Source organism: Salvelinus fontinalis, unplaced genomic scaffold, assembly GCF_029448725.1.
Source record: "Salvelinus fontinalis isolate EN_2023a unplaced genomic scaffold, ASM2944872v1 scaffold_0311, whole genome shotgun sequence".
Lineage (NCBI taxonomy): Eukaryota > Metazoa > Chordata > Actinopteri > Salmoniformes > Salmonidae > Salvelinus > Salvelinus fontinalis.
This window is the reverse complement of record NW_026600520.1, coordinates 73,480-87,411: the sequence shown is the minus strand read 5'-3', so window position 1 is coordinate 87,411 and position 13,932 is coordinate 73,480. Positions and strand designations below refer to the sequence as shown.

General features: G+C 44.4%; 1 protein-coding gene across 4 annotated transcripts in view; it reads left to right on the top strand.

Moving 5' to 3' along the window:
• The first annotated feature begins 3,184 nt into the window (after positions 1 to 3,184).
• The window catches only part of mrpl2 (mitochondrial ribosomal protein L2), a 35,139-nt gene continuing 24,391 nt past the window's right edge, over positions 3,185 to 13,932 (top strand). The window contains exons 1-5 of one of the 4 annotated variants that reach the window (XM_055913402.1): positions 4,175 to 5,469; positions 5,624 to 5,652; positions 7,618 to 7,712; positions 12,421 to 12,586; positions 12,941 to 13,082. In XM_055913402.1, the coding sequence (XP_055769377.1) occupies positions 7,641 to 7,712; positions 12,421 to 12,586; positions 12,941 to 13,082 (380 nt within the window). In that variant the 5' untranslated portion in view covers positions 4,175 to 5,469; positions 5,624 to 5,652; positions 7,618 to 7,640. The other 3 variants (XM_055913401.1, XM_055913400.1, XM_055913403.1) reach the window with 3 other exon arrangements.

Sequence of the window (13,932 nt, the reverse complement as noted above, 5' to 3'; positions counted from 1 at the left end):
AGAGAATTAGAGAGAGCATACTTAAATTCACACAGGACACTGGATAAGACAGGAGAAGTACTCCAGGTATAACCAACTGACCCTAGCCCCCCGACACAAACTACTGCAGCATAAATACTGGAGGCTGAGACAGGAGCGGTCAGGAGACACTGTGGCCCCATCTGAAGATACCCCCGGACAGGGCCAAACAGGAAGGATATAACCCCACCCACTTTGCCAAAGCACAGCCCCCGCACCACTAGATGGATATCTTCAACCACCAACTTACAATCCTGAGACAAGGCCGAGTATAGCCAACAAAGATCTCCACCACAGCACAAACCAAGGGGGGGCGCCAACCCAGACAGGAAGATCACGTCAGTAACTCAACCCACTCAAGTGACGCACCCCTCCTAGGGACGGCATGAAAGAGCACCAGTAAGCCAGTGACTCAGCCCCTGTAATAGGGTTAGAGGCAGAGAATCCCAGTGGAGAGAGGGGAACCGGCCAGGTTGCTCCAGAGCCTTTCCGTTCACCTTCACACTCCTGGGCCAGACTACACTCAATCATATGACCTACTGAAGAGATAAGTCTTCAGTAAAGACTTAAAGGTTGAGACCGAGTCTGCGTCTCTCACATGGGTAGGCAGACTGTTCCATAAAAATGGAGATCCATAGGAGAAAGCCCTGCCTCCCGCTGTTTGCTTAGAAATTCTAGGGACAATTAGGAGGCCTGCGTCTTGTGACCGTAGCGTACGTATAGGTATGTACGGCAGGACCAACTCGGAAAGATAGGTAGGAGCAAGCCCATGTAACGCTTTATAGGTTAAAAGTAAAACCTTGAAATCAGCCCTTGCCTTAACAGGAAGCCAGTGTAGGAAAGCTAGCACTGGAGTAATATGATCAAATTTCTTGGTTCTTGTCAGGATTCTAGCAGTCGTATTTAGCACTAACTGAAGTTTATTTAGTGCTTTATCCGGGTAGCCGGAAAGTAGAGCATTGCAGTAGTCTAACCTAGAAGTAACAAATGCATGGATTAATTTTTCCGTATCATTTTTGGACAGAAAATTTCAGATTTTTGCAATGTTACGTAGAAGGTAAAAAGCTGTCCTTGAAACAGTCTTGATATGTTCGTCAAAAGAGAGATCAGGGTCAAGAGTAACGCCAAGGTCCTTCACAGTTTTATTTGAGACGACTTTACAACCATCAAGATGAATTGTCAGATTTAACAGAAGATCTCTTTGTTTCTTGGGACCTAGAACAAGCATCTCTGTTTTGTCCGAGTTTAAAAGTAGAACGTTTTCAGCCATCCACTTCCTTATGTCTGAAACACAGGCTTCTAGCGAGGGCAATTTTGGGGCTTCACCATGTTTCATTGAAATGTACAGCTGTGTGTCATCCGCATAGCAGTGAAAGTTAACATTATGGTTAGGCTGAACGGTTACTAACTACGCAGTCGTTGAGAAAGAGGCGCTGGTAGTAAAGTGGGCTCTAGAAAGCCTAAAATACTACCTGCTGGGGCGCCACTTCACCCTCATCAGTGACCATGCCCCACTCACCTGGATGCATAGGGCTAAAGAGAAGAACGCTCGGGTGATGCGGTGGTTTTTGAGTCTCCAACCGTTTCACTTTGACTTGAAACACAAAGCAGGGAAGGAAATGGGAAATGTGGATGGGTTATCCCGCATGCACGCATATTTTGCTGCGGTAGCCCGACCTAGGGGGCCGGATCTAGGGGGGGAGATGTGTGGCAAAGAAGGGGGTCGAGTGATAAATGGCAGATATGTGAGAGCAGAACTAATAAACGGGCTCTGCCCGATCACTAAAAGGGCCACCCCGATCAGAACGACAGATCACAAAATGGCTGACTGCCAAAACTACAATTCCCAGAAGCAAGGGGAACACTCAGAAGGTGGTGCCAACACACAGATAAAGGGTCAAGACAAACCAGGAAGAGAGAGAGAGGGATGGAAGGATCTGTGTACCATAGAGAAAGAGACGATATATATTGGCTGGATTTTCCGTGTATGAGCTGGACTGTTTTGGACTTACCTGTTGGCGTTTGGACCTGGACCTACCGAGAACCCGATTCGTGTACCGAACCCTGGTATCCTTGCCTGCGGCCAAGGTGGACCAGGACTGAGAAACAAACACACAGGCACTGTCCTGTTCAAAATAACTCTCATTCTCATTCTGATTTTGGTCACAGTATCTATATCCACAGTAAAACGAGTCCTATATTGACATAACCTGAAAGGCTGCTCAGCAAGGAAGAAGCCACTGCTCCAAAACCTCCATAAAAAAGCAGTTTGCAACTGCACATGGGGACAAAGATGGTACTTTTTGGAGAAATGTCCTCTGGTCTGATGAAACAAAAATAGAACTGTTTGACAATAATGCAGAGTTGCAAAGAAAAAGACATATCTCAGACTGGCCAATAAAAAGAAAATATTAAGATTGGCAAAAGAACACAGACACTGGACAGAGGAACTCTGCCTAGAAGGCCAGCATCCCGGAGTCGCCTCTTCACTGTTGACGTTGAGACTGGTGTTTTGCAGGTACTATTTAATGAAGCTGCCAGTTGAGGACTTGTGAGGCGTCTGTTTCTCAAACTAGACACTCTAATGTACTTGTCCTCTTGCTCAGTTGTGCACCGGGGCCTCCCACTCCGCTTCCTATTCTGGTTAGAGCCTGTTGGGTCTTTAAAGTGCATACTTTTATTTTATTCAGCTGCATTCACAATGATTCCAATTTTCTCCAACGTCTTCTCCGCTTGTGCTGTTGTGGTGTTCATTGTCAACCAACTTTCTCATTCATCATTATTCACAATTCATTCAGGATTATCCTTAATCGTGGTACCATCCACATTAATGTAGAAGTGTTTAGAAACATATTCTATTCTTATTTTCAATAAAAGTGACACAATACATTGGGTCTTTGTAATTTCACAGCCAAGGCTGTGCAAGAAATCCTGTCGGTGAATGTTCCGCCCTCACAAGGCCCCTGAGCCTGTGTAATGGACTGTAATTGAAGAAGTGGGATGGGTTTTATTTGTGGACATATCTATTTTGGTATTTTGAATGTTGTCGTTTTTACCCCTTTCCCGCAATATATTTTGTATTTGATCGTTCAATATGCCGTACAGCTGGTGGCGGTAATGCACCATTAACATTGAATGCCAGCCGCCGTTAAACCCCATCGATGCAGAAGACGCGACCGGAGAAGAAGAGGAATCTCCGGACGTCAGTTATGTGCGACCCGGCGTGTTAGCTGAAGGACAAGCAGAATCGAGTGGAGGCACGAAATATCTTCAGGTGGCTATGTAGCTAAAATTACTGCAACATGTAGCTCATGAAATTCACCAAGGAATGCAAAACGAGTAGTGGTATTTACATCGACGCTACGGACTATGTGGTGCTATTTCTGTCTAGTGTTGTAACGTCGTTAGCTACGAGATGCGCACACACTGAGGCAACGTTAGCTAGCTGACGTTATCACAAGCTGCCAAACCATCTGGTTCATTATTAGCTAGCTACGATAACTTATCAAATTACCTAGACATAACTTGATACATATATCGTTTAAACGTGAATAGCTTGTTTATGAGTTGAACATGTATACTGTAGGTTACTGCACAGAACGTCGTATCAGTTTGCTAGCTAGCCGTGTCTAAGCTAACTAGCCGTGTCTAAGCTAACTAGCCGTGTCTAAGCTAACTAGCCGTGTCTAAGCTAACTAGCCGTGTCTAAGCTAACTAGCCGTGTCTAAGCTAACTAGCCGTGTCTAAGCTAACTAGCCGTGTCTAAGCTAACTAGCCGTGTCTAAGCTAACTAGCCGTGTCTAAGCTAACTAGCCGTGTCTAAGCTAACTAGCCGTGTCTAAGCTAACTAGCCGTGTCTAAGCTAACTAGCCGTGTCTAAGCTAACTAGCCGTGTCTAAGCTAACTAGCCGTGTCTAAGCTAACTAGCTAGTGATTTACAGCACCGAATAAATGACTGGTATTGTTGTAGGTAGCTAACATATTAATTCAACCGAATAAACTGAGATTGTTGTAGGTAGCTAACATATTCATTCAACCGAATAAACTGAGATTGTTGTAGGTAGCTAACATATTCATTCAACCGAATAAACTGAGATTGTTGTAGGTAGCTAACATATTCATTCAACCGAATAAACTGAGATTGTTGTAGGTAGCTAACATATTCATTCAACCGAATAAACTGAGATTGTTGTAAGTAGCTAACATATTCATTCAACCGAATAAATGACTGAGATTGTTGTAGGTAGCTAACATATTCATTCAACTGAATAAATGACTGAGATTGTTGTAGGTAGCTAACATATTCATTCAACTGAATAAATGACTGAGATTGTTGTAGGTAGCTAACATATTCATTCAACTGAATAAATGACTGAGATTGTTGTAGGTAGCTAACATATTCATTCAACTGAATAAATGACTGAGATTGTTGTAGGTAGCTAACATATTCATTCAACTGAATAAATGACTGAGATTGTTGTAGGTAGCTAACATATTCATTCAACTGAATAAATGACTGAGATTGTTGTAGGTAGCTAACATATTCATTCAACTGAATAAATGACTGAGATTGTTGTAGGTAGCTAACATATTCATTCAACTGAATAAATGACTGAGATTGTTGTAGGTAGCTAACATATTCATTCAACTGAATAAATGACTGAGATTGTTGTAGGTAGCTAACATATTCATTCAACTGAATAAATGACTGAGATTGTTGTAGGTAGCTAACATATTCATTCAACTGAATAAATGACTGAGATTGTTGTAGGTAGCTAACATATTCATTCAACTGAATAAATGACTGAGATTGTTGTAGGTAGCTAACATATTCATTCAACTGAATAAATGACTGAGATTGTTGTAGGTAGCTAACATATTCATTCAACCGAATAAATGACTGAGATTGTTGTAGGTAGCTAACATATTCATTCAACCGAATAAACTGAGATTGTTGTAGTTACAGGACCGTCCATTAGGCAGGATTAGAGGGCAGTAGAGTGAGCTCGGTATTTTCTGAGCTAAACTGACCAAGACGCACCTCCAACTAGGGGTGGGCGATATATCGAATGAATTAAAACAAATGTTTTTGCGCAATATTCCAAATGGCAGTATTGCAGAATGTTTTTTTAGTATTTGTTTTTATGAGAGTTTATGTCCGCTTGTTCTCATGTCTCGTTCGCTCCTTCTGTTCTGTGCACCTTGCCATTTACATTAGATATCTGTTTATAGTCATGAGATGGTCATGTCTCCGTCGTAGCAATGGGAGTCTTTGTCTCAAATGCGGGAATGCAGCCGACAAGCTTAGATTTCAAATAGCGCATAGAATCGCATTGGGCTTATTTTGGCCAGACAAAACCCTCTCTTGCCTCTTTCTCCCAAGACCCTGCCCCTACCACTCACAATAACAAAGATGAGACATCTTCCTCTCTGACAAGCGGATTCAACTCGCTATTTTTACATTTAAGTCATTTAGCAGACGCTCTTATCCAGAGCAACTTACATGTACATACATTCATACTTTTTTTGTACTGGCCCCCTGTGGGAATCGAACCCACAACCCTGGCGTTGCATGCGCCATGCTCTACCAACTGAGCCACACGGGGCTATTTGAGGTTTGGTCCAACAGAATTGGTAATATGGATACATTATTTTGCTGTAATATAAGTTAGCCTTTTGAACCATACACTGTTTGTTTCAACTTGTGACATTTCGAGCAGACACTACTAAAACTGTTTAAATGTTTAAGTTGACATGGTGCTGGAATAGCAGAGGCAGTGCTCATGTTGTCTTTGTGCTGACTTGCGGTAACTCTGTTGTTCTAAATCAGTAGTTGTTTAGTAAACTGTTGAAAACATGAATTTGCTTGACAATGCTGCAGGTCATATAACTGTTTGTTAAATGCAATATTTGCTTTGTGGACTTCACCGGACAGATGTTGCTCTCCGGTTTTGTGATGAAAAAACATATGTGTAGTTGAATTTATTCTGCCACTGTTTGACTGTTGTCTTTTTGCTGTCAAGGCATTGTTGTATATTTGTAAGTCGCTCTGGATAAGAGCGTCTGCTAAATGACTTAAATGTAAATGTAAAACGTATGTACCAATGAACATTAATGCTCAGTTTGTCACGCGCACGTAATGTTACCATGTATCGCTAGCAGCACTTTAGTCAAATATTGTTATGCTAGCTGTTTAGTCTGATTTATAAATGTGCAATACGCATAAAGCAAGTATATAAGCAATTGGCAACTCTTGTCATTCTGAGAAATAAGGTAAGCCACTTGATTTCAACATGTGAACAAAGTGGACAGACTAGCACGCTGTTCAAACAGGTGGAGACGGACAGAAGGGTGTGTTACTGTTATGTCTTGTTCGCTGAATTCAGAGCTGGTGAAATTATACCTAGATCCAAGTTGGCTAAACTTGAAACATAAATATTAGCTGGCTACTCACTAGCACGTGGGCTTGTGCTTTAGAGATTATGAGACTGGTGTTCATTTTCTATAATGCCTGCTACATTATTAGTTCATGTGCATTATGCATGGTTCTGGTTACATTTGTTACAAAAAGGTTATATTTTGTAGATAGAGCTGAAAGCCAGATCAATGATTATTGGAGGGGGAAAAAGCAGGTACAACTATTTTGATAAAATGATGAGTGGGTCTTATGGTTGTGGAAGACTTATATTCAACCAAGCTCTGAATTCATTATATTATTACTGACTGTTTAAATGCAGTGTATTTGACCATTAATTTTACTACAACAGCTTATTTAGAGAACATTTAAGAAAAAAAAATGGAGATGTATATTGTGAATTGCCCATAAGTTTGAAAAGAATCAACATCAGTTTTAGCCCATATCGCCCATCCCTGGCTCCAACACGTCACAATTCTGCCCAAAGACAATGAAGACTTCTCTGACCTAGTGGTATTTGGGCTATTTACTTTAGCGCTGATGCCTCCCATGATAAGCAGTGCCTACTTTGTCAAAGTTGGGCACAAAATATTTATCTTATTATCTGTTATCTGTTTCCTCCCGCATGTTGTTGGACGATCAAATAAGTGAAAGTAATATAAACATTGGGACACAAGTGATACTTAATGATAATCATAAATGGTTTTAATGTGAGCATTTTCTCCAATAAACAAATGACTAGCATGAACACATTAATTTAACATTTGGAAATGTGAAATCAACCAGACCAAATGGAGAGAAAAAAATACAATATAACAGATTTTTACCTTGTCAGCTCGGGGATTTGAACTTGCAACCTTTCGGTTACTTGTCCAACGCTCTAACCACTAGGCATTGTGGGTTGACACTAGGCTACCTGCCACCCCCTCTAACCACTAGGCATTGTGGGTTGACACTAGGCTACCTGCCACCCCCTCTAACCACTAGGCATTGTGGGTTGACACTAGGCTACACTAGTTTTGTGGGGTAGTATGTTTTACTTTGACTCGCCTAGAGCGGCAGAACTGCCAGGACGAGGCCAGTGTAGCTACCTGACATTATTCATTCATTCAACCCGGTCTAGGATTCAACCTAATGATGTGACTGAGACCTTAGTGTATGTTATTTATTCATTTATCCTCCAGGGTTTCCTCTGGAGATTGTCATCATGGCGGTGGCATCTTTATCCCGAGCTCTGCGCACGCTGTCCGTCTCCTGGCCGTCTCTATTACCAACCCAGGTAGGCTCTAGTCTCCATATCTAATCAAACAGCATCATGGTAGACAGTGGGGATAGCTCTATTACCAACCCAGGTAGGCTCTAGTCTCCATATCTAATCAAACAGCATCATGGTAGACAGTGGGGATAGCTCTATTACCAACCCAGGTAGGCTCTAGTCTCCATATCTAATCAAACAGCATCATGGTAGACAGTGGGGATATCTGTAATAGCTATGTATTGTTTTGTGCTATATACACGATATGTATTGACCAGCTGACTCCTATGGATGTTTAGACATCAGGACAGAGCATGGTCAGGCAGGACTAAGGCCAGATACAGTTGAAGTCGGAAGTTTACATACACTTAGGTTGGAGTCATTAAAGCTCGTTTTTCAACCACCCCACAAAATTCTTGTTAACAAACTATAGTTTTGGCAAGTCTTGCATGACACAAGTAATTTTTCCAGACGTTGTTTATAGACAGATTATTTCACTTATAATTCACTGTTTCACAATTCCAGTGGGTTAGAAGTTTACATACACTAAGTTGACTGTGCCTTTAAACAGCTTGGAAAATTCCAGAAAATTATGTCATGGCTTTAGAAGCTTCTGATAGGCTAATTGACATCATTTGAGTCAATTGGAGGTGTACCTGTGGATGTATTTCAAGGCCTACCTTCAAACTCAGTGCCTCTTTGCTTGACATCATGGGAAAGTCAAAAGAAATCAGTCAAGACGTCAGAAATAAATTGTAGACCTCCACAAGTCTGGTTCATTCTTGGGAGCAATTTCCAATCGCCTGAATGAACCACGTTCATCTGTACAAACAATAGTACGCAAGTATAAACACCATGGGACCACGCAGCCGTCATACCGCTCAGGAAGGAGACGCATGCTGTCTCCTAGAGATGAATGTACTTTGGTGCAAAAAGTGCAAATCAAACAACAGCAAAGGACCTTGTGAAGATGCTGGAGGAAACGGGTACAAAAGTATCTATATCCACAGTAAAACGAGTCCTATATCCATAACCTGAAAGGCCGCTCAGCAAGAAAGAAGCCACTGCTATAAAACCGCAATAAAAAAGCTTTTTTGCGTTTTGCAACTGCACATGGGGACAAAGATCGTACTTATTGGAGAAATGTCCTCTGGTCTGATGAAACAAAAATAGAACTGTTTGGCCACAATGACCATTGTTATGTTTGGAGGAAAAAGAGGGATGCTTGCAAGCCGAAGAACACCATCCCAACCGTGAAGGACGGGGGTGGCAGCATCATGTTGTGGGGGTGCTTTGCTGCAGGGGGGACAGGTACACTTCACAAATTAGATGGCCTCATGAGGAGGGAAATTATGAGGATATATTGAAGCAACATCTCAAGACATCAGTCAGGAAGTTTATGCTTCAGTCAGGAAGTTAATGGTCACAAATGGGTCTTCCACTTTCAAAGTTGTGGAAAATTGGCTTAAGGACATCAAAGTCAAGGTATTGGAGTGGCCATCACAAAGACCTGACCTCATTCCTATAGAAAATTTGTGGGCAGAACGGAAAAAGCGTGTGTGAGCAAGGAGGCCTACAAACCTGACTCAGTTAAACCAGCTCTGTCAGGAGGAATGGGCCCAAATTCACCCAACTTATTGTGGGAAGATTGTGGAAGGCTAGATTGTGATAGTAGATTGTGAAACGTTTGACCCAAGTTAAACAATTTAAAGGCAACGCTACCATATGCTAATTTAGTGTATGTAAACTTCTGACGCACTGGGGATGTGATGAAAGAAATAAATCATTCTCTCATATTAGTCTGACATTTTCACATTTTAAAAGTGGTGATCCTAACTGACCTAAAACAGGGCATTTTTACTAGGATTAAATATCAGGAATTGTGAAAATAAGTTTAAATGTATTTGGCTAAGGTGTATTTAACTTCCTACTTCAACTGTAGATTTACGGTCGTGGCCAAAACTTTTGAGAATGACACGGATGGGTAGGTGTGGGCAGCGAACGGTTGAAGGGCATGCATTTAGTTTTGCTTGCATTTAAGAGCAGTTGGAGGACACAAGGAGAGTTGAATGGCATTGAAGCTGGTCTGGAGGTTAGTTAACACAGTGTCCAAAGAAGGGCCAGACGTATACAGAATGGTGTCGTCTGCGTAGAGGTGGATCAGAGAATCACCAGCAGCAAGAGCGACATCATTGATGTATACAGAGAAAAGAGTCGGCCCAAGGATTGAACCTGTGGCACCCCTAGAGACTGCCAGAGGTTCGGACAACAGGCCCTCCACCCCTAGAGACTGCCAGAGGTTCGGACAACAGGCCCTCCACCCCTAGAGACTGCCAGAGGTTCGGACAACAGGCCCTCCACCCCTAGAGACTGCCAGAGGTTCGGACAACAGGCCCTCCGATTTGACACACTGAACTCTATGATTGACAGTCAGAAACCTTGGCCAGGTCAATGAATACAGCTGCACAGTATTGTCTAGCTCGTAGCCAGTTAGCTGCTTTTGTTTGGGGTTCCGGTTCTTAAGTATAAAAAATAGTAGATCCGTACCACATTGGGTAGGGTATACACACACACACATATATATATATGTATATATATATATATATATATATATACACACACACACACATTTTAATATCACTTTCCATCTATGGACTGAATATACTCTCCTGCAACCCTTCCTCACCCAATGTGGTACAGATCTACTATTTTCAGTAGTATATATATATATATATATATATATATATATATATATATATATATATATATATATATATATATGAAAAAAAACAAGGGAAAAACTATATTTACACGGACAAGACAAAACACATGTTCGACTGCTACGCCATCTTGTTTTTTCTTCTCCAATTGGGATGAGTTGGACCGCAGAGTGAAGGTAAAGCAGCCAACAAGTGCTCAGCATATGTGGGAACTCCTTCAAGACTGTTGGTTAAGAGCTTGTAAGCGCATGTGACAAATACAATTTGATTTGAAAAGCTGAAAGTTGGTGGAGTGTACAGCTGTCATCAGGGCAAAGGTGTTTAACACTTTATTTTTGCATGATTTCATATGTGTTATTTAATAGTTTGTCTTTATTATTATTCTACAATGTAGAAAATAATAAAAATAAAGAGGAATCCTTGAATGAGTATGTCCAAACTGTTGACTGTTACTGTGTGTGAATTTGGAAAGTATTCAGACCCCTTGACCGTTTCTGTGTTTTTACGTTACAGCCTTATTCTAAAATGTGTTTCCCCCTCATCAATCTACACACAAGACCACATAATTAAAAAGCCAAAACAGGTTTAGACATTTTTGCAGATGTATTACAAATCTAAACATATCACATTACATGTTAATAAGTATTCAGACCCTTTACTCAGTAATTTGTTGAAGCACCTTTGGTTGCAATTTACAGCCTTGGGTCTTCTTGGGTATGACACTACAAGGTTGGAACACCTGTAATTGTGGAGTTTCTCCCTTTTCTGCAGATTCTCTCAGCTATTTTCAGGTCTCTCCAGATAGGTTCAATCAGGTTCAAGTCTGGTCTCTGGTTGGGCAACTCAAGGACATAGAGACTTGTCCCAAAGCCACTCCTGCGTTGTCTTGGCTGTGTGCTTAGGGTCGTTGTCTTGTTGGAAGGTGAACCGGCTCATCAGTCTGAGGTCCTGAGCGCTCTGGAGACGGTTTTCATCAAGGATCTCTTCGTACTTTGCTCCATTCATCTTTCCCTCGATCCAAACTATTCTCCCAGTCCCTGCCACTGTAAAACATCCACACAGCATGATGCTGCCACCACCATGCTTCATCATAGGGATGGTGCCAGGTTTCCTCCAGACGTGCCGCTTGGTATTCAGGCCAAGGAGTTAAATCTTGATTTCATCAGACCAGAGAATCCTGTTTCTCATGGTCTGAGAGTCCTTTAGGTGCCTTTTGACAAACTCCAAGTGGGCTGTCATTTGCCTTTAACTGAGGAGTGGCTTCTGTCTGGCCACTCTACCATAAATGCCTGATTGGTGGAGTGCTGCAGAGATAGTTGTCCTTCTGGAAGGTTCTCCCATCTCCACAGAGGAACTCTTTAGCTCTGTCGGTGACCATCGGGTTCTTGGTCACATTCCTTACGAAGGCCTTTCTCACCTCATTGGTCAGTTTGGCCGGGCGGCCAGCTCTAGGAAGAACCTTGGTGGTTCCAAACTTCCATTTTAGAATGATGGAGGCCACAGTGTTCTTGGGGACCTTCAATGCTGCAGAAATGTTTTGGTACCCTTCCTTAGATCTGTGCCTCGACACAATCCTGTCTCGGAGCTCTACGGACAATTCCTTCTACATCATGGCTTGGTTTTTGCTCTGACATGCACTGTCAAGTGTGGGATCTTGTATAAACAGGTGTGTGCCTTCCCAAATCATGTCCAATCAGTTGAAATGACCACAGGTGGACTCCAAGTTGTAGAAACATCTCAAGGTTGATCAATGGAAACAGGATGCACCTGAGCTCAATTTCCAGTCTCATAGCAAAGGATCTGAAATACTTTTATGTAAAAAGGTATTCTTTTTTTTATGCTATGTTTTTATTTTTTTTTGCAAACATTTCTAAACCAGTTTTTGTCATTATGGATTGTGTAGATTGATGAAAAACATGTTATTTTTTAAAATTAGGCTGTAACTTAACACAAAGTAGAAAAAGTCCAGGGGTCTGAATCCTTTCCAAATGCACTGTGTTTGTTGTTCATAGACCGCAGGACAGACCAGCTCCATGTTTCCCTCGCTAACCTGCTCTGGGTGGCGAGGCTTCCTGACTACAGCCTGTCTGGAGCAGAACAGAAACGCATGGAAACAGAGGGAGAAATACACCATTAGACCTATAGGCATGAAGAAGACTGGAGGCAGAGATCACTCTGGTAACCCTATCCATAGTACACCATCAGACAGACTAACCCCTACCTACATTTTACCCGTAGTACACCATCAGACAGACTAACCCCTACCTACATCCTACCCGTAGTACACCATCAGACAGACTAACCCCTACCTACATCCTACCCGTAGTACACCATCAGACAGACTAACCCCTACCTACATCCTACCCGTAGTACACCATCAGACAGACTAACCCCTACCTACATCCTACCCGTAGTACACCATCAGACAGACTAACCCCTACCTACACCCTACCCGTAGTACACCATCAGACAGTGAGACTGACTGGGACAGACATACCATTGATTGAGCTATATTTCCCTCCTAACCTACAGGGAGGGTTCGTACACATGGTATTGGAGGAGGCCATAAACAGAGATACCGTTGGATTGACTTCCAGCGTCTCCGCTATGAGCCAGGCAGAGAGGAGCAGACCTTCGAGGAGAGGGTGATGGAGGTCCGGTATGACCCCTGCAGGTATGACAATTACTCTTCACCTTACCCCTGTTGGCGGCCCCCGCCTTACCCCTGTTGGCGGCCCCCGCCTTACCCCTGTTGGCGGCCCCCGCCTTACCCCTGTTGGCGGCCCCCGCCTTACCCCTGTTGGCGGCCCCCGCCCTACCCCTGTTGGCGGCCCCCGCCCTACCCCTGTTGGCGGCCCCCGCCCTACCCCTGTTGGCGGCCCCCGCCCTACCCCTGTTGGCGGCCCCCGCCCTACCCCTGTTGGCGGCCCCCGCCCTACCCCTGTTGGCGGCCCCCGCCCTACCCCTGTTGGCGGCCCCCGCCCTACCCCTGTTGGCGGCCCCCGCCCTACCCCTGTTGGCGGCCCCCGCCCTACCCCTGTTGGCGGCCCCCGCCCTACCCCTGTTGGCGGCCCCCGCCCTACCCCTGTTGGCGGCCCCCGCCCTACCCCTGTTGGCGGCCCCCGCCCTACCCCTGTTGGCGGCCCCCGCCCTACCCCTGTTGGCGGCCCCCGCCCTACCCCTGTTGGCGGCCCCCGCCCTACCCCTGTTGGCGGCCCCCGCCCTACCCCTGTTGGCGGCCCCCGCCCTACCCCTGTTGGCGGCCCCCGCCCTACCCCTGTTGGCGGCCCCCGCCCTACCCCTGTTGGCGGCCCCCGCCCTACCCCTGTTGGCGGCCCCCGCCCTACCCCTGTTGGCGGCCCCCGCCCTACCCCTGTTGGCGGCCCCCGCCCTACCCCTGTTGGCGGCCCCCGCCCTACCCCTGTTGGCGGCCCCCGCCCTACCCCTGTTGGCGGCCCCCGCCCTACCCCTGTTGGCGGCCCCCGCCCTACCCCTGTTGGCGGCCCCCGCCTTACCCCTGTTGG